Genomic DNA, 20,922 nt, shown 5'->3' on the forward strand with positions numbered 1-20,922 from the left:
GCCAGGATTCCTGGTTTTCATCCAGGCTACCCAGGTTCAGTTCCTGGGCAGGGAATTAAGATCTTGCTTCACACCACCCCTCACTGCTGCCTCTCTGAGATCAGGTAGTTCACCATCTTAATAAAAAGAAGGGGGAAAAGTGCTATGAGAGTTTAGGTTGAATGGTAATTGGTGTAATGTCTTGGTATCAGTGAACCTTTAATGCTAGTGCTTTTACTGCCAGATAGCCTGTAATCTTCAGTCATTTATGAATGTCTAGTTTCCACTCAGTCACCAACCATCCAGCTTGCCTTTCTGTGGGTCATTAGAAACCTCGAGAAACACAGAGGTGAAAAGATGATCCCTGCCATAATGAGGCTGGCAATCAAATGGGCATGCAAATGAACCACGGGTAGCTTGGGAAACAGCCCCCTACGTGTGCCATTTGCCAGTCAGAGAAAGCCTCAACTGTCAAGTGTTTGAGATGACATAATAGTATAGAGTGCAGGTGACATGACTCACATTTCCCATGCTATCCCTGAAATCTTTCCATCTATCCCTGCCTCTTTATTGCCACTGAAATATTCCTGGTTTAATCCCTTATCATCTTTCTATCTATTAAATTCGCCCCTAAGTGTCTCTAGAAAAGAAATTCCTGATCTCCTTCCTGCCTTTAGGCTGATCTAGTTAACACTCATATCTAGGCCCACTGGGTCTAAAACAACCCAAACAAACAAAAACCTTAATTATAGGGACTTCCCCAGCAGACCAGTGGTTAAGACTCTGCACTTCCAATGCAGAGGGCGCCGGTTCTATCCCTGGTGGGGGGGTGGGGGGAAGTGAGATCCCACATGCCATGGGTGCAGCCAAAAAACTTAAAAAACAAAACCAAAACCTTAATTATGAACTCAAGTCTGTCTCCCACACTGCTGACAGTTATCTAAGAGACATAAATAATGATGAGATTCTCTTTTTTTTTTCTGGCTACAATAGTCACTCCAATTTTCTTAGCAAGTAATTGAAGGGCGTTTGTAATATGACTTTGGCCTGCCCTTTCTGCCACTGTTCTTCATTCACTCCATGCTCCATCCTGGAGGAGATATTAACTCCCTGAGTGTTGCATGAACTTCCACACCTTCCAGATGCAGCTTTAGGGATACCAGGTTCTTGAAGCCTCCCTTAGTCCACAAGTAAGATAAATTATTTCCTCTTCAGAGCCCCACTAATCTTTGACTAAAATATATCACAGAGCTCTATCACACTGTATTGTCGGTTTTGGTGTAAAAAGTCATTGTTGTCCAAACAATATATAAGAAAGATGAAAAAAAAAAGGAGAGTGGAAAGAATAGTTCAGGGTTTGAATTTGAACTTTAAGGTTTTGTTTTGGGTTCTGAGGCTGAGCAAATGTATCAACCCCCTCCCCCAGAGTATCACCTGAACTGAACCAGGAAGATTTTAAAGTGATCAGGGTAAGGTTTATTAAAGTAAGACTGCTAATCCCTTCCCTTACCCCTATTTCTCCAATCTTCCCCAACCCCAATCTCTCCAAAAGAGACACCTTGCAAACCTGGGGACTGGAGCAGTAAGAAAGGTGGGAAGACTTAGCCTGAGAGGTTGTCACACTACATAGTTGCTGGGAGAAAATTATTTAGATTAATGGGAAAGAGTCTGGAGCAGTTGTAGAATACAGGAGAATTTAGGATTGCAGAGATGGTCTTGTGAACAGGGTTGCTTTGGTTTATGAATAGAGTCTCCTTCAGTGCTGTGATTCTTTTGTATTTTATTTTGAATTGTTTGACTTACACATTTTGTTGTATGTTTGTTTGTTTAATTCATCTCTGTGAAGAGACAGAAACATATAGGGCCATAGGATTTATTAGAGAATATATTGTGCAGTGTGCAAAAATTTGTATATGGCATTGCCTCTCACCTTATTCACTTCTTTTGATACTTCAGAACTCATACAGCATCCACGTTAGTCAAGTGTATTAATTCTCCAACTTTTCCTCATATCTTAAATGCCGAGGGAACTGTTCTAAAAGTCCAGACCTTTCCCTACCTTTTCACTACATAAAATGTCACCTTATGGATCTGACTCCAATAAAGACTTGCACTCAGCTGATAGTTAATAATGGATTAAATCATATACATGTATTCTAGGTAATGCCATAGCTAATAATCTGTTATCCTTTTCAGATAAAGCATATATTCAAGTTAAGTGAATATAGGTCTTCAGTCTCCCATTTATTCCATCATCCAAATAAGCACTTATTAAGAACCTTGAAATGATCTTGAAGGAGCAAATAAATAGTAAGAATTACAAGTATGCTGGAAGATTTTCATGAAACAAAATTTGGGGCAGTGAGGAATTTGAGCACCTAACAAATAATACATATTCTCACTTTAAGCATCACTGCTGTATACCTCAGTTTACCTATTTGTTAAATCAAAGTGATATTTGTCATCACTTTTACAATTCTCACAAAAAACACAAAAGAGCTCATCAGTATGGCTTCTGCTGCTTTCCCATAAATATGACTCAAATCCCATCTGTGTGTTTCTAGTGTTAATAAACAGAAAAATAGTTGACCCAGCCATCTTAACTGTCACGCTTCCATGTGGCAGTTTACACAAATTTACATCCAGAAAACAAGGCATCTCCACTGTCCATGCCAGTCCCTCAGCACTAGTATGTTCCTGATATCTAGCCAAGTTACATAATCCTCCAGTATCTGCTCTACCATCACTAACTCATGCAAGTATATGGGAGTGTTGTTATCAAAATCACCAATCTTGAGAGCTTTAATACTGAAGTTAGATTTTAGAACTATGGCCAGATTTAATGGCTATGTTACAGAAAGATTACTTCATGAATCATCTGGTTTCATAGTTGATATCTAGTATATAATTTAATTCACTAAAAATCTTAAAATTTTGGAAGAGCATGATTCCTGACTCATTTTACAGGTGCATAGATTGAGGCTCAGAAAGGTTAAGAAGCTTGCACAATAGTTCACATTTGTACTCTTTGTGAACTAGTACAAATGCCCCAACTTGAACTAAACTTCCTATAACATTTGACAATACTGATTATCTCCTTCTTGGAATTCTCTCCCCCCATGGCTTCCATGAATGTTTGGCTCCCATGGATCCTCTCCAACTTTGAGACTTCTTTTTGTCTTCTTCAGCCTTATAAACCTTCAACTGGGGTCTTTAGCTCTCTGCCATTTTTTTTTTTTTTTTGCCGTACGCGGGCCTCTCACCACTGTGGCCTCTCCCGTTGCGGAGCACAGGCTCCAGACGCGCAGGTCCAGCGGCCACGGCTCACGGGCCCAGCCGCTCCGCGGCATATGGGATCCTCCCAGACCGGGGCACGAACCCACGTCCCCTGCATCGGCAGGCGGACTCTCAACCACTGCACCACCAGGGAAGCCCTCTTCCATTTTTTTTATTTGCTCCATTGACTCTCAAACTGTATGTGCACAGGATCCCCTGGAGTCTTTATCAAAACACAGATTGCTGTGTCCCATCCCCAAGGTTTCTGATTCAGTAGATCTGGAATGGGACCTGAAAAACTGGATTTTCTAACAAGCTTCCAGATGCTGCTGGTGGTGGTGGTGTTCCAGGGACTACACTATGAGAACTATTGCTGTATCCTCTTTTGCTAGGTAAACTCAACTTTCACCTTGGCTTCAAATTTTATCACAGTGTGGGTGACTTCTGGTACATTGCTAGTAGCCTAAATGGTTTTCTAACACCTCAAAGTCAACATTCCACAAAGATCTCCTTTCGGAAGGGGTAAGGAGTCTTTCCCTCCATTCTATCTAATTTCTATGGCTAGAACTAGAGAGTTGGCTACTCAGTTTCCAATTCAGTCCAATTTCAAACCACTTACAATTAGTCCTTGACATTATTCAATTAGGAAATTCACTGTTTTGCCTTTATGGCACATTTCTCCTATGAGAGTGATCATTAACAATCCAGTTTTAGAATTATTCATGTAGTTGTCTTATTACTTTTTATAGAGTATAGGCTATGGGATGAATGGGACTGTCTAACACATTTCTGTCCTCCATGACTTTTTTCACAGTCCTAAACCATAATTCATACTTTTTGGAAAAACAAATGAAATGGCAACTGGAAAGGTGGCAAGAGTTTCCCATACCATGCTATACAGTGAAGAATCTCCCATTAGTGATTCCTAAGCCAAACAAAACTCTGCTCCATAACACTTTGGAGAAAATCAAAGGTAACTCTTCTATACAAAAGTGCTAGAGATCTCTTCTGTACAGATTAGTGAAAGCAAAAAAAAATTCAAAGTTAATTGCATTGTCTTGAAGTACACTTACTACCTTGATTAAAAACAAGTTTTCGGGCTTCCCTGGTGGCGCAGTGGTTGAGAGTCCGCCTGCCGATGCAGGGGACACGGGTTCGTGCCCCTATCCCGGAAGATCCCACATGCCGCGCAGCGGCTGGGCCCGCGAGCCATGGCCGTGGAGCCTGTGTGTCCGGAGCCTGTGCTCCGCAACGGGAGAGGCCACAGCAGTGAGAGGCCCGCGTACAGCAAAAAAAAAAAAAAAAACAAGTTTTCATGAGGTAGAGAAAATCAAGAAAATTCTAACTTTCCAATTGCCATGGGACTATAAAGCCCTTGAAAGCTTTCTGAATACTGTCAATTAAGCTAACCAGGGCTTCCTTTTTGAGCAGGTGAATGTGTGCTTTTATGATATAAGTCAATGGTTAAACAGGATTTTATCTATTGAAATTTATGTTTAAAAACCTTTGCAGGAAAACATACTTAGAAATGTAAAGACAAATCTTTGAATCCAGGGCAAGTAAAGTGTATTTTAATCTGAAGATAAACTTCTTGGAAAGGAAACCATTAAAAAAAATGGCCTATCTGTATGTGTGTTTTAAGTGCTTGAGTGACATCTGTTGCTCCAGTTAAAAAAAAAAAAGTCAAATATCATTGTACTATAAAGTTTCCTATACAGCAAAACACAATGCACATCCAATAAAAATAGAACTTGACACCTCAAAAGTAAATCTGATTACTAAAGTACCACTTCAAAATCATGTAACACTTTTTTTAATTTAATTTTTTTCAGTTTTATTGAGATGAATTGACACGTAACATTATATAAGATTAATGTGAACAACATAACAACTGGATATACATATATATTGTGAAATGATTCCCACAATAAATTTAGTTAACATTCATCACCTCATATAGTTACAATATTTTTTCCTTGTGTTGAGAACTTTTAAGATCTATAACACTATTAGTAATACTACTTTGCATAACCCCCCAAATGAAAAAGGGTATCAAAATAGAAATTATAAGTTATGTGGCAAGTAATAAAAAGGAAAAAATTTCATATGAAATCTATTATTTAAGATGACAGAAAATAAATATCCGACTTAAAAAAAAATAAAAAAAAAAACAAGAGAAAGTATAAAGAGAGAATTAGTCAAAAGAAAAGCTAAGATAAAAGAAATGGAAAACAAACAAAACCAGAAGAATGGGTCAATAAAAACAAAAGCTGGTTAGTACAAAGAATCAATTAATAGCTTAAGGGAAAAAAATTAATGTTAGGGATGAGGCAGAAAATAAAAACATGTGTAAAAGAAACTAAAAGTGATTACATGAGAATTTCAAGTTATAGTCTATTATAGTAAATAAATTGAACAGCTAGAGAAATTGATGTTTTAGTGATAAAACATAAATCATCATTTAAAAGTTGAACATAACAATTACTATGGAAATTGGAAATTTACCAGTAAGAAGAATTAGGCAGTTGGCTGTGACACAGGAGGAAACATTCACGTTAACTGAGCCAAACCATATCTTGCAAAAGTCTAGTGCAGGGGCTTCCCTGGTGGCACAGTTGTTAAGAATCCTCCGGCCAATGCAAGGGACATGAATTCAATCCCTGGTCCGGGAAGATCCCACATGCCGCGCACCACAACTACTGAGCCTGCACTCTAGAGCCCGTGAGCCACAACTACTAAGCCCACGCACCTAGAGCCTGTGCTCCGCAACGAGAAGCCACAGCAATGACAAGCCTGCCACCATAACGAAAGAATAGCCCATGTCGCTGCAAGTAAAGCAACACACAGCAACGAAGACCCAACGCAGCCAAAAATTAATTAATTAATTTTTTTAAAGTCTAGTGCAAAATTTTATTCCTCCTCTATTAAGATCTTCTTGGGGACTATTATAGAGGTATTTTTACTGGTTCCTTAAAGGAATTTACCATTCCATGGATTCAAGAGCCTTTTCCCCAACACTGTATGATCACCGACCTGATATCAACTTCCTTTGCCAGTTGTTTGAAGGTTTCTGGAAGAATTTGAGTTCTTATGGCTTGTCCTTTATGTCCTCCCTAGGTGCAAAGCTTTACTGTCTACATATGTTGGGTATCCCTCAAACAAAAAGTATCACTTTTTGTGGAGCCCCGGAGTTGATGCCCAGGGAAAATTTAGAAACCCAAGAGGAAGGATTGGAGTCTAGAGTGATAATGAGAAAATAAGGCAAATTTGAAAAGAAGCGTAAATGAGTAAGTAGTTGGTATTAGAATGGACTGATGGGTGGAGACGCTAGATGTTAAAGGGCAGCTGGAAACTTCTAGGGGATTTCTAAGCAGGGGAGAGATGGGAATACAAGCCACCCCACCCCCTCGCTGTCCCCCAGAGCCAGGTGAACAAGGGGTGTCCCATGGGTGGCAGCTGCAAACACCAGGCCACCAGACATAAGAAACTAAGCCACCAGCAGTATGGTGGAGTAAAACTGCCCTCCAGGAGACACTGGTGCACTGGAGTGTAGCAGAGGGAGAGCTTTAAGATAGTGCCCGCCCTCCAAGGTCTCTGGAAAGGATTAGAGTCAACCTGTAGATGAATGTTTAATCAGAGGCCTGCCCCTCAGGTCGCAGTCATAATGATTAGCTAATAGGCTTCCTTCACAGAAAGACCAAGCATTTGGGTCTGTTGCCTTTTGCTGTATCCTGGGAGTGGTAGCTGTTTAAGAACTTTTTCTCTCTTGGCTACAATCCTGGGGGACCCAAGAGGTTAAGCCCCACTGTCCTCCAGAGCCAGGCAATGTAGAGGTGTCTCCTGGTAGCAGACACAAATATCTGGGTGCCAGACAGAGGGGTATGAGCTCCTTTCTAGGTGACATCAATTATTACAGTCCCATGGGACAGGAACACAAACTCCCCTGGCCTCCAGAGCCATGCAGTTGAGATGCATGCCTTTGGCAGCAGCCGCAAAGATCTGGGCAGCAGACGCATGGCATGTAAAAGCTCCCTTCCAGGATATACTGGTGCTCTGGAGCATGGCAAAGGGAGAGTGCAAAGATGGCACCTGCCAGTCTCTGTCCCTGGAGAGTATTCCAGCAGGCTCCCAGATGTATGTGTTAAATTAGATGCCTGCCCCTCAGGCTGATGCTTTAATATAAGCAGGTGAGCCTCCTTCACTTTATTTATTTAATTTTTTTTAAGTTTTATCTATACAATTTTTATTTTATATTTTTAATTACAATGTTTTCTTCCAATTTTATTGAGATGTAATTGACATACAGCACTGTATGTACAGCATAATGATGTAACTTACATCATGAAATGATTACCACAATAAGTTTAGTAAACATCCATCCCGTAAAGATACAATATTAAACAATTAGAAAAAATTATATTTTCCTTGTGATGAGACCTCGGGATTTACTCTCTTAACGACTTTCATATATAACACACAGCAGTGTTAATTATATTTATCTTGTGGTACACTACAATCCTGGATTTACTTATTGTAAAACTGGAAGTTTGTACTTTTTGACTACCTTCATCCCTCCCCACAACCCTGCCTGTGGTAAGCACAAATATGATCTCGTTTTCTGTGAGTTTGTTTGTTTGTTTGTTTTGAGGTATAATTGACCAACAACGCTATATTAGTTCCTGGTATATAGCACAGTGATTCCATATTTCTATACGTTTCAAAATGATCACCATGATAAGTCTACTTACCACCTGTCACCATGCAAAGACATTACATGATTATTGACTATATACTCCACAGAGTACGTGTCATACCCATGACTCATTAATTCTGTAACTGGAAGTTTCTACCTCTCAATCTCTCCTCCCCTGCCTCCCCTCTGGCAACCATCTGTTCTCTGTATCTATGACTATGTTTCTATTTTGTTATGTTTGTTCATTTGTCTTGATTTTTATTTATTTTTATTTTTTATAAATTTATTTATAAAATTTTTATAAATTTATTTTATTTTTATATTTTATAAAATATTTTATTTTATAATTTTAATTTATAAAATTATTTCATTTTTTATAAATTTATTTTATTTTTGGCTGCATTGGGTCTCCCTTGCTGTGCGTGGGCTTTCTCTAGTTGAGGCGGGCAGGGGTTACTCTTGGTTGCAGTGCATGGGCTTCTCATTGCGATGGGTTCTCTTTGTTGCAGAGCATGGGCTCTAGGCACGCGGGCTTCAATATCTGTGGTGCGCAGGCTCAGTAGTTGTGGCTTGCAGGCTCTAGAGTGCAGGTTCAGTAGTTGTGGTACCCAGGCTTCGTTGCTCCACGGCACGTGGGATCTTCCTGGACCAAGGATCGAACCCATGTCCCCTGCATTGACAGGCAGATTCTTAACCACTGCACCACTAGGGAAGCACTGTCTTGATTTTTAGATTTCACATACAAGTGAAATCATATAGTATTTGTCTTTCTTTGGCTGACTTGTTTCACTAAGCATAATACACTTTAAGCCCATGCATGTTGCCACAAATGACAAGATTTCATTCTTTTTTATGGCTAAGTAATATTTTACTTTATAGATGTATTGTGTGTATATATATATATAATGCATACCACATATATATAAATACATATATATATATATATATATCACATCTTCTTTATCTATTCAACTATGGATGGACTCTTAGGTTGCCCCCCTATCTTGGCTATTGTAAAGCTGCAATGAACATTGGGGTACATTTATCTTTTCAAATTAGTATTTTCATTTTCTCTGGATAAGTAACCAGGAAGGGAAGTGCTGGATTGTACGGTAGTTCTGTTTTTCACTTTTTGAGGAACCTCCACACTCTTTTCCATAGTGGCTGCACCAATTTACATTCCCACCAACAGTGCATGAGGGTTCCTTTTTCTCCACATCTTGCCAACACTTGTTATTTGTTGTCTTTTTGATGATAGCCATTCTGACAAGTGTGGAATATCCCTAATGATTACTGATGTTGTACACCTGAAACTAATAGAATGTTATATGTCAATTATACATCAATACAAATTATTTAAAATGTTCTGGTGCAAGGGGCAACATCATCTTTAAGGAGTTCAGTTGAGTCTCTCATCTGTAGAACAGTTCAATGATACATTGTCACAGACCAGTGTTTGTTAAGAGCTCTGAGGATAATGAGTTCTCCCAAGTAACAGAGGTCGGGGGCTGCACTTAAGAGCCTGAAACTAGGGGACCAGAATTAGCATCAAAATTGCCAATATTGGAGGGGCAGCTGAAGTGATTTACCTTTTACCTAAGGACTTCTGAGGTGATAACAGACAATGTCATTCTAAGACAAACCGATGAGGAGCCAAAGAGAGTGCTGCTTAACATCTATAATCAGAAGAAGGCAAAGTTGGAGGAGCAGGAGACTAAGAATGGTTGCACCAAAAAAAAAAATAGTGATGCCTGCTCAGTTCATGTGGCAAAGCTAATTTTCAAATACAGAATCTGTTGGCTAAAGAGATCGCTGTGCTCCTAGGAGGAAGGACATATCAACATCATGACAAATATATAATGTAGGGATTCTCCCAGTCCTTTACCCAAGAAACCTACAACCATTTCCTTGGGAGACAATATTATAGGGATAGAGAAACAACTAGAATTGAGAAGAAACAACTAGAATTGTGTTCACCGTGGGAAGGTAGACACAAGCATCACCATTAAAGACTAAAAGAGGCAGTAGTGGTTGTACGTTTCACATCTCCATTGAAATCACCAATACAGCCTTTACAGGAAACTTATTGATCCAAACGAGTGATTATAAACAACCAACTCTCCCAAGTATATATAATGTCTTATTGTGGCTGCTATGTCAGATATACTATCATTGCTAGAGGATATTAAAATGGCCTCAGGTGCATAGCATGCAGCTATTGATTTGGTTAACTAGTTAATTTCTATTTGGATCAGAAAAGAGCATCAAAAGAAGGTAGCATTCATGTGGCATGGATAACCATATTTGTATATTTGCCTCCAGGGCCATGTCCACCTTCCTACATCTGGCATATTATCTGAACAGATTTAGACTCTCAGAACATACAGAGGACATCATACTGATTCATTATATCAACAGCATCATGCTGATGGGATCAGGCGAACATGAGTTGGTTAGTTCATTAGAGGTTTTATAAGGAGATATACATTCCAAGGTTAGGAGATAAACCTTACAAAGATTCAGGGACAATTCACATTATTGGAGTATTTAGGGTTACAGTGGTATAGGTAATATTCAGACATACCCCAAGAGTAAAGGCAAATTGCTTCATGGTGCCTTCCCTACCAGAAGGAAGGTGATGGCTGATATATATACTTCTTTGCATTACTGAAGCAAACATTTCACACCTATGAATACAATGCTGGATGATAATGAAGTGGGAACACAAAGCAAGAAAGGGCCTTGCTTTCTTGCTAGCCTGTGTAAGCAGAAGCCATAATTTGGGCCATAAAGTCTGGCACTGATGTCTTTCACCCTGTGGGAAACTGGTGGTAGGAGTAAAGATGTGCTGTGGAATCTGTGGCAGGCCCCAAAGGAGAAGCACAACGTAGGCCATAGGGTTTTGAAACAAGGCTATGCCATCTATGTCATGGAGACTATGGAGAAACAGCTCTCGGTGCATTGGGGGAACCTGAGCAAAATGAGCTTTTAGTCCATGTGGCCCCGTATGAGCACGTGTCCTGAATCGGCAAGTATCAGCTAGGTTTCTTTGGGGCTGCCAATCCATAAAATAAGATGGATCTGGCAGCAATTCACAGAAAACTCAAAATAGAACATCCAATACCAAGCTCATACAAGAGGAGAAGACATGGGTACGTTGTATGGGCGGGTATTTGAAGTCATCATATCACTCACCATGGTTTCACCAGTCACTTCACTCAGCTTCCATATATGCCCACATGGGGGTTTTGTTCAGTCAGCTAAATGAGGAATAAAATGCCTGACTTTGGTGTATGGATGGGTAGGCTTGGTATGTGGGTTCAAACCAAACATGGAAGATGACTGCATAATATTCCTTTTCAGGGATGACTCTAAAAAGAGAGAAATAATAAAAAAATCATATTCTTGGGCAGTTTTATGGTAGTACCTTGGTCATCTACCTTATGTGGAAGGTCTCCAATTAGACTACTTCAGGTGGCTAAGAGCCTTGTGAGCTGGTCAGGGCCTGAAATAAAAAGGACTAGAGTGTCAGAGAAAAAGATGTTCTAGGGTAGAGCTATGTGACTGCTCATATAGCTGCAATCAGGAAGTGTGAAGGTTTTCTTTTTTAAGTGTAGTTGATTTACAAATATTGTGTTAGTTTCAGTTGTATAGCAAAATGATTCAGATATATATCTCTATATAGCTCTATATGTATCTATCTATCTATCTATCTATCTCTATATGGTGCAGATTATTTTCCATTATAGGTTCTTAGAAGATATTGAATAGAGTTCCCTGTACTATATAGTAAATCCCTTTTGCTTATCTATTTTGTGTACAGTAGTTTGTATCTGTTAATCCCATACTCCTAATTTATCCCTCCACTCCCTCCCTTCCCCCTTTGGTAACCATACGTTTGTTTTCTATGTCTGCTAGTCTGTTTCTGTTTGGTATATAGATTCATTTGTATTATTTTTTAGACTCCACATGTAAGTGATATCATATAATATTTGTCTTTTTTCTGCCTGACTTCACTTAGTATAATATTATCTAGGTCCATCCATGTTGCGGCAAATGGCAATATTTCATTTTTTATGGCTGAGTACTATTCCAGTGTATACACATACCAGAGTTGTTTTTTAAAAAAATCTTTTGGCCACACCACACAGCATGTGGGATCTTAGTTCCCCTAACAGGGGTCGAACCCGTGACCCCTGTGCTGGCAGAGCAGAGTCTTAACCCCTGGACCACCGGGGAAGTCGCATGTACCATATCTTCTTAAACCAATCATCTGTAGATGGGTATGTGGGTTGTTTCCATGTCTTAGCTATTGTAAATAGGGCTGCTATGAACATTGGGGTGCATGTATATTTTTGAATTAGTGTTTTCATTTTTTCCGGATATATACCCAGGAGTGGAATTGCTGAATCTTATGGTAATTCTATTTTTAGCTTTTGAAGGAACCTCCATACAGTTTTCCATGGTGACTGCACCAATTTACATGCCCAGCAACAGTGTACAAGAGTTCCCTTTCCCCCACATCCTTTCCAGCATTTATCATTTGTAGACTTTTTAATGATGGCCATTCTGACAGTTGTGAGGCGATACCTCACTGTGGTTTTGATTTGCATTTCTCTAATAATTAGCGATGTTGAGCATCTTTTCATGTGCCTGTTGCCCATCTGTATGTCTTCTTTGGAGAAATGTCCATGTAGGTCTTCTTCCCATTTTTGATTGGATTTTTGTAGCACAGCTTCATGCCTCTCAAGAAGCTTCCATCCTGGAAAAGGCCCTGAGCAACCAGGCAGACAAAATGACTCAGCCAATCAACATTAGACAATCTTCACCACTAACCACCATGGAATTGGCACAATGGGCACATGAACAGAGTGGCCATGGTGGCAGAGGTAGTGGCTACACTGAGCTCAATAGCATGAACTCCCACTTGCCAAGAAAGTCAGTCCATGTACTACCGTCTCTAAATGTCCAACTTGACAACAACAAAGATCATTGCTGAAGTCCTGGAAGTCACTATTCCTCAAGAAGACCTAGCAGCTAACTGGTGGAAAGTCAACTACCATGGGCCCCTTCCAATCTGGAAGGACCAGCGTTTGGTCCTCACAAGAATAGATATCAACTCTAAATGTGATAAGTAGCCTTTTGTGCCTGCAGAGCCACAGCCAGCACCAGTATTGGGGGCCTGCTTATGAAATGTGTGATCTTTAACCATGGAATCCCACGTGGCTTAGGATGTGAACAGAGACCTCAGCCTTCAGTGAATGAGGTAAAGGAATGGGCCCATCCCAATGGAATCCATTGTTTGCCTCACATCAAATATTCACTGGCAACCACCCGCACACTGCACTGCAATGACCTACTGAAGGCACAGCCGAAACATCAGCTCAGAAACAATATCCTGGAAGGATAGAGTGCCATCCTTCAGGGTACAGTGTGTATGTTCAATCAAAGACTGCTATACGGTACTGTATATCCATTATGAGGAATATATGGGATCGGGAAGCAAGGAGTAGAAGTTAGGTGGCCCTACTTACCATGACTCTTAATGATCCACTGGTGGCTTTTCTGCTTGCCCTCCCAGCAACTGTGTGTGCTCCAGGGCTGTAGGTGGGTCTTGGTCCACAAAGAATGCAACTTTGCCAGGGACACAGCATGAATGCCATGGAACTGCAAGGTACAGTGGCCATCAAGGCCCCTAAGTCATCATATGTCCAAGGACTAGCTTGTGAGAGCAGGAGTCACCATTATGGATGGAGTCATTGACCTGGAGTAGCAGGGGAGTTAAGGCTGCTATTCCTCAGTAGAGGCTTGGAGGATTACCTGTGGAACCCAGGTGATACTCTTGCCAGACTCCTGGAACTCCCTTGCTTGGGCAATGGTAACTGGAATGGACTTGTGCAACAATTTTGACCTGAGAGGTCTCAGACTCCTCGAGGATAAAGATGCAAAAATTTTAAACAAACAATAAAGAGAGTCCCCTGTTTTCCCTGTATGTTCTACTCTTCCCCATCTTCTTTCTCCTTTCTTATACTCATACCCCTTGAGTATCTAAAACTACCACAAGGATTGCAGAAACAGTTCTCAGCAATGGTGTTCTGTTGGTTATTGGGACTCCTCCAAGGGGCAGGATAACAGGAAAGTGCCTCATGCACTCGTCTTGGTTAAAGGTGAAACTGCTGCTAAAGTTAAAATATAGGACAGTTCCTCCAATTCTTCCTCTTACAGAAGCCCTGAGCCTGCTTCTGCTGTGAAGCGACCTGGTCTGCTGTTGTTCTCTGTTATGCCTCAACTCAGTGAAGGCTTTATCCTCTATTGGAATCACAGAAATCCTTAAAAAAAAATAAGTTGGTGCCATTGCTTGGGAGAAGGTGGAAATTTTTCCAGCACTGCCTGGTGGGGTCAAAAACAGAACTGATCAACTGATCTTTGGTGTGGAGGTAAGTTCTCCTTCTCTTCTCATTATTTTTTGTTTGTTTTTGGTTTGTTTGTTTGTTTCTTCATAGTTGGAGTTGCGGGGCCATGAATCTCTTGGTCAACCTTTTGTCAGAATGAGGTCAGTAATTTTCTTCTGCTTTCTGGAGAATTTTGGACAAGCAGAGAATTAGGCATTTTTCCTAAGGCAGGTCATGTCCCTCCTTCTACCTCAGACTTCTTTTACCAGGGCAAACTCCTCTTTTACCCAAACTGCTGGTCAGATTTGCTCTAGAAATATGGTCTGCCAGAAAGATCTTTACTCTATTAATTTCTTCTCAAAGTTGCATGGTTTCATTGAGTACGATCTCAAACTGTAGTGGCCCTTTGGTTTCTTGGGCATGTCAGACTTGTGAGTGTGGCACCTTAGAAGAAAGGGCATTAGAATAGCCATCACGCCATGGGCAGTCTACCTCAGTTTGAGGTAGGAGATAGATGGGCCCCTGGGCTGCACAGCTGGTGTTTGTCAAGTGGAGTAAAAGTGAAGCTTTGTTCTCCCCCCAGACACTCCAAGGACAAAGCTAGTGGCAGAAGCTGAGCTCTGCTGAAGTAAAGAGATAAGATGACCACTCCTGAGGTCAAGGAAAACTTCCCTGTCTGCACATGCACAGGAAGGCTCCTTGGGGGTCAAAAAGGGAGGGGTGTCATGCCCTAATAATCTGTGAAGATAGCCCCACGGGCCTCTGTGGTGGGATCCATCTTAGCAAAAAGTTGCACGTGCATGTTGGGGAGGGTCCTAGGGCAGGTCAAGTGTGAAAAAAGCAACAAGATGTTTGACCAAAGGTATACAAATACCCGGAAGAACCATCCTATATAAGTGATTTAAATCACCTCTTTACTGTCCTCCTCATCATTAGATTAGAGAGGACACCCATAACCTTTCTCTCCTTTCTCTCTGGTTGTGTATTTCTGCCTTGCTTCAGTATTAAATAAACAAACTGTTTCTCCGGGTACTCTCCCACGTATTAAGCTGTGTCTCTAATAATAAACTTTGTACCAGTTTTTGCCTCCTTGAAACATTCTTGCTTTCAAGTGGGGGCAAGAGCCATGGGGACTTTGCTTCTAGCCTCTAGCGCCTGGTGGTCTAGTGGTTAGGATTCCTGACTTTTCACCCAGGCTACCCAAGTTCAATTCCTGGGCAGGGAACGAAGATCCCTCTTTGGGACAGCTCACTGCTATCTTTCTGAGATCCAGTTGGTACAAAGGAGCCAAGAAAGGAAAGATTTTGAACAGATTCTAATATTCTGTGACCCCTAGTATACAACTTTCACGTTGCTTCTTCCTGTCCCAGAGATCTTGTCTTTCTTTGTCTACCTATGTTTGTGTGTCTCACAACCCCACTCCTTTCTCACCTTCCTCCTGTCCTTACCCCTGTTTCCCTTTCTGCCCCCTTGATTCTCTTCTTCACCTTCTGGTGCTCCCGCTTACCTTTGTTCTGGAACTTCACCCTTTCTTGATATGCCATAGCCCTAGCAATAGGAAAAAAAAATCTTCTAAGGCTATCCTGGAGTGTGTCTGCCCTTATTTGACTGGGAATAATCCAACCACGTTAACTTGGCTGTAATGATTCAGTCTCACATATCTGGCACCAATTAGAAGCTGCTTTTAAGGAATACCCATGTTGGACCTTAACACGAGACAGCCACCTTTTAAAAGTATGGCCTATACCTGAAATATCAAATGTTGTTCAGAAACATAAAATAGACTGGAGATCACACTCATCCCCAGGGTAAAACACTTAGGTCAAGATTTTGGAGATAGCATGGTAACCAAAGAGAAAACATACACAATTGACTGTATGGTACTACAAATTAAACACCTTGAGGGAAACAAAAGGTCCTTCACCAGTGCAAAAAGACCAATAAGGATATGAGTAGATATCAGAAAAACAGAAATAGAGAAAAAAAGCTACAGGGGCCACAGTATTCACCTTTTGGCAAATGGACTGCTAATTAGAAACAAAATCACCCCGCCCACACACCCTGACCCACAGGAAGAAAGATACTTTGTTTTCATCAGGTGCCTTTGGATCAATGAGAAGTAACCATGTTCGTAAATGGTCATCCAACTTCGATTTTAATAGATATCGGTGCAAAGAGCGAATGCAGTAACATATGTTTGACAAGGGTATAGTAAACTGGGTCTCAGACCTGTCAGGGATGAAGATCCAGATTACTCTACTGGATAAGCTCTGCGGACAAGAAATGCTGCCTAAGAGAACTCTATAAAAGTTGGACAAATTAAAATGTCACAGGGTGACAATCCCACTGATTCTCTACTGCTGCAACCTTCCTCTTCCCTTAGGTAGCTACCCCCATCTGGACTCCATATTTAGAAAGGGATTTGATCCAAGGCCTGCGACATTTTAATAGCACGAATATAACACATCTCACTTATGAGACCTGCTTCAAATACTCTCTGATGAAGCGATTGCTTCCTGTTTCCTTTTATGTTAGTTTTTGTTCCTGTACATATTATACATCAGGCACGCAGTTCCATCCTGTACTTTATAGACAGGCTGTGCTTAGGCAATTCCTAGGATTTTAAATGTGAGATGGTATGACATTAATAACTAGGGCCCATAAGAAGTGATAAATCAGTGATCAATGGCTCCTTGTGTGATGGTTTTACAATAAAAGATATCAAATGCCAAAGTCCTTCTACTTGGAATACTTCTGTTTTAGCACTACCCAAGATAATAATGAGAATGAAAGAGTCAGCATTTATTAAGTGCCTAACATATTCCAGGCCCTTCTTAGGGCCTTTCTTTGGACCACCACAAAACCCCAGAAAAGTACATTTCATCTCTCAGTGTAACATGTCAGATATAACCTTGATCCTCTGAAAGCCTATGACTTTGGACAAGATCACATACTTAGCAGGTTGTTGAACTACTGTTGATATTCATGCACTTATGACCCCAAATTTTTGATCTTCCTACTGTATCTTTTATGCTATCTTTTATGTTAGGCTTATTTAACACTAGCAAAAACATGAACCAAGAACACAAATCTAGTATGTAATCAACTAAGGGAAAGTCTAATAAACTATTAAACAAGTGCATACCAGTTCAAACAAGGAGTGCTACAGGCATATCTGTGAAACTTTAGTATGCACAACATAAATAAGTATAGGTCCTCTTGTTGGTGAATCTAACAGTTCCCACTATCACCTACCGGAGTAGTAAGACTATGACCAGATATAAAATATTAAATGCATTTAACCACACAGACCCTTTTTAAATTGCCAAGTCATTTTATTTCAAGATAACAACTTGGGAAGAGTCATAGAATTACATAAGTAATCCTGTAAGAGTGATTATCGATCATTTCTTCCCGTAAGTGCCAAAGTAATTTTCTCCATTTTGTGTGTTCCAGTTTGTATTTACTTGGGTTCAAGGGATTATTTTTTCCAACAGTTTAGTTTTCGTTTTCCATAATATCTTTTACATAGTAAAAGGCACCTATAACTGCTGAAAGCAAAAGAAGGAAAAGACGAAGAAGCAGTAGAGCTGTTCCTCTGTTTATATTCGTTAGTAGCCTGGCTCGAATACCTATTTCTCTGTCAGGTGGGGGGCCACTATCTACACTGCCACCTGGTCCTCTCTCGCTACAATTTGGTGGTTTCCAACCTTGCTGACAGTGACAATGTCTTTGGTTGTTGCATACCCCTCTGTAATTGCACATCTTGACATCACAGTCAAAACCCAAGTCTTGAAAAAAGGTACAATTTTGGTCTTTACAGTATGATCCTGGGCCACATGATGCACCATCCACTACAAGCCCCATTTCCGGTGAGTCTGTCCCAAAGTGGGCATCGTACCCAAAGCAGCTTTCTGGTTTAATATCTTGTACTACCATATGATGAAAGGTAGTGTGCTCCCCACCACCAGGAAGTTCCTTCACGTTAGCACAGTGCAGCATTCCACACAGAACATCATCTTGTTCACATTTTACAGGGTTTCCTCCTCCTCGAAGTAACCTCACACCACAGTTCCCAAATCGGTCACCTATGATATTCAATGTTTTATAGCATGCTGCTGCAGCATCTTTTACTTTATAGCCAAAGAGGGCTTGACACTGCATATCACGGTCACTACAGTTTCCCTTCATACAAACAGCTAATGGTGAACATGGGGTTCCATCCTGGATATAAGTGTCAGCTGGACAAACATGCGTTGTCCCGTTACAGTATTCTGGTAGATCACAAATACCAAGAGTATCTCTGCAAAGAGTTCCAGGTTGAGCATATTTACACTTAAAGCAGCAACTTCCTTCACTGCAATCACTGCCATTGGTGAGGACACAATGGTTCTGACAACACGGATCCCTAGCACAGTCTTTTAAGGTGCCACAGTCACATTCTTCCCTCTGATTTATGATCTTGTCACCACAGCGAGGAGCTACATAAGGAAAATTACTGTATGGTACGTTTGGTATACTCAAACAAGGATCCCACATAGAAACCCGTTGATGCAGTTTGCTATATGTACAATTGCTCATCATATCTAGAAGACCAGGCTCAGGAGCCATGATGCAGTGATTTCTTCGAAAACAGTGACAACCTGGACCATCGTGTACACAGCCCATAACATGACCTATTGCATGTGCTGCAACAGTTGAAGCTAAAAATATGTGATAATTTGAAACAAATACAAACGATGCTCCCCAATTGGGGTTGCATATTCCTTCATGGCTGCTATAATATGAGGATCCAGCAATTTTATGTCCTGTGAAAAGCATTGAAGTATCATGAGGAATTTGTGAATACCATCCCCACAATTTCCATAAACCAAATTCACGTACTGCAGCTTCAGCACTAGGCCAACTATATAAATCCATCCTATCCATGCCATCCCATATGCACATAAGACGAATCGAAACCTGAAGGCGAGCCTGGTAGAAAATGCTATGCAATATGTTGTTTATAATCACTACATTCTCTATTATACGTGTATGATTAGGGTTCTGAACAACTAATGAGTTAGAAACTGTGTAGTGAACTTTTAAGTATTTCCTATGCGGCCACCACAAATACACAGGAGCTGCTCTAGGCATCTCAGCAATCATCGCCTCCTCATCTTCTTGATTTGTATCTTTCCTTTCAATCTTACATTTTGCATCCTCTGCTGGTGTTTTTTGCGACACAAGCTGAGAAATCAAATGCTCGAATTTGGAAGAAGCCTCCAGTGGTTTGATTTCGTAAGTGAAGTCATCCACCTGCAGCATGCCACGCAGACCCCCATAGCAGGTGTCCAGTGTGCCCATGGACCCAGGAACCCCTTCCAGGTAGCTAAAGTAGTAACAGTCTCGGGGGATAAAAGGGTAGTCCTCCTGCACGGCGCCTTGGTCATTATCGGTGATAACAGGAAAATGCCTGGGCAGCAAGCTCTTCTTGACTCTCATGTGAAGCACATGTCTTTGGCCACTGAAGCGAACCTTGTAGGAGAGCTGGCCTTGTGTTGCGGCTCCACGCACTCTGTGGGACACCTTCCTGGGGATCACAATTTCAGAGGAAGTGAAGCGCCAACCTGGGGGGTCATGGGAGCAGCAGGTTGGAAACAGGAGTAGACAGAGCAGAAGCAGCCAGAGATCACCTGCCAGGTGGGCCTGGGCCCAGGCAGGCCCCATGAGTGAGGAAGCCTGTGACCAAAGAAATGCACTCCAGCGGGAGGCAGGCAAGACTATCCCTGGAACAGCAACTCCTAAACAGCAGTCTAGTCCTGAGGAGAGCAGAGAGAGGCTGGAGGCTGGGCATGCCCAGAAAGGTGGAGGAGGGAGGGGGAAGCTCTTACGTAACAATGGTGTATTCATGAGGGGGAGGGGCTGTGCTAAGTGATCCTGGGGATCCTGGCACAGGGCTCTTAGAGAGGAGGAAACATGGGAGAAATTAGGAAAAATGGGTGTATACCTTGGGCTGAGTGGTCCCATGGCCTCTTGGAGAAGCCACAGGGGAAGAATCAGTGGGTTTGGTGCAATTTTAAGACAGTGATTGACTTTTTCTTCCTGAAACCAACATGAGACAAGGCTTCAATTTGTAATTAAGAAATTACAAAATGGAGAGGAGAGTGGAAGCTTCTTTCTGTAAGAATTTTGAGGAGAGAATCAGATTCTCTCATACTTTTTAAAAATGGAATGTGTTGGGGGTGATTAATGGAACAAAAGAATAAATAGTGTCATGAGTAGAAAAGGTAGGGTGGATAATAATAGTTTCTAATAAAGTTAAACTTACACTTGCCCTACGTCTCAGTGATTCTAGCCATAGGACGTTCCCCACAGCGATTCGTATGTGGATATTCATAGCAGCATTATTCACAAGTTTATTCCACAGACTGGAAACAAACAACCTGTACTGAATAGATGAATGGCAAACAAACTGGCATATTCATTCAGTGGGATAATCCTCAGTAAATCTGCACAAGTTTCTGATATGTGTAAGGACATGGATGTATCTATCTCATAGATATTATGATGATAGAAAGAAATCAGACCAAAGAAACTTCA

The 20,922-nt window shown here is 41.0% G+C and overlaps 1 protein-coding gene across 1 annotated transcript; it reads right to left on the bottom strand.

Moving 5' to 3' along the window:
- Window positions 1–17,838: 17,838 nt before the first annotated feature.
- Window positions 17,839–20,719, bottom strand: LOC308614978 (disintegrin and metalloproteinase domain-containing protein 20-like; the record flags this gene model as incomplete). Its single annotated transcript, XM_081229867.1, has 3 exons — window positions 17,839–19,912; window positions 20,330–20,424; window positions 20,651–20,719. 3 exons carry the CDS (start codon window positions 20,717–20,719, stop codon window positions 17,839–17,841), a joined length of 2,238 nt encoding a protein of 745 aa, XP_081085993.1.
- Between the last annotated feature and the right edge of the window lie 203 nt (window positions 20,720–20,922).

Source organism: Mesoplodon bidens (assembly GCF_964165515.1).
Source record: "Mesoplodon bidens genome assembly, chromosome: 3".
Lineage (NCBI taxonomy): Eukaryota > Metazoa > Chordata > Mammalia > Artiodactyla > Ziphiidae > Mesoplodon > Mesoplodon bidens.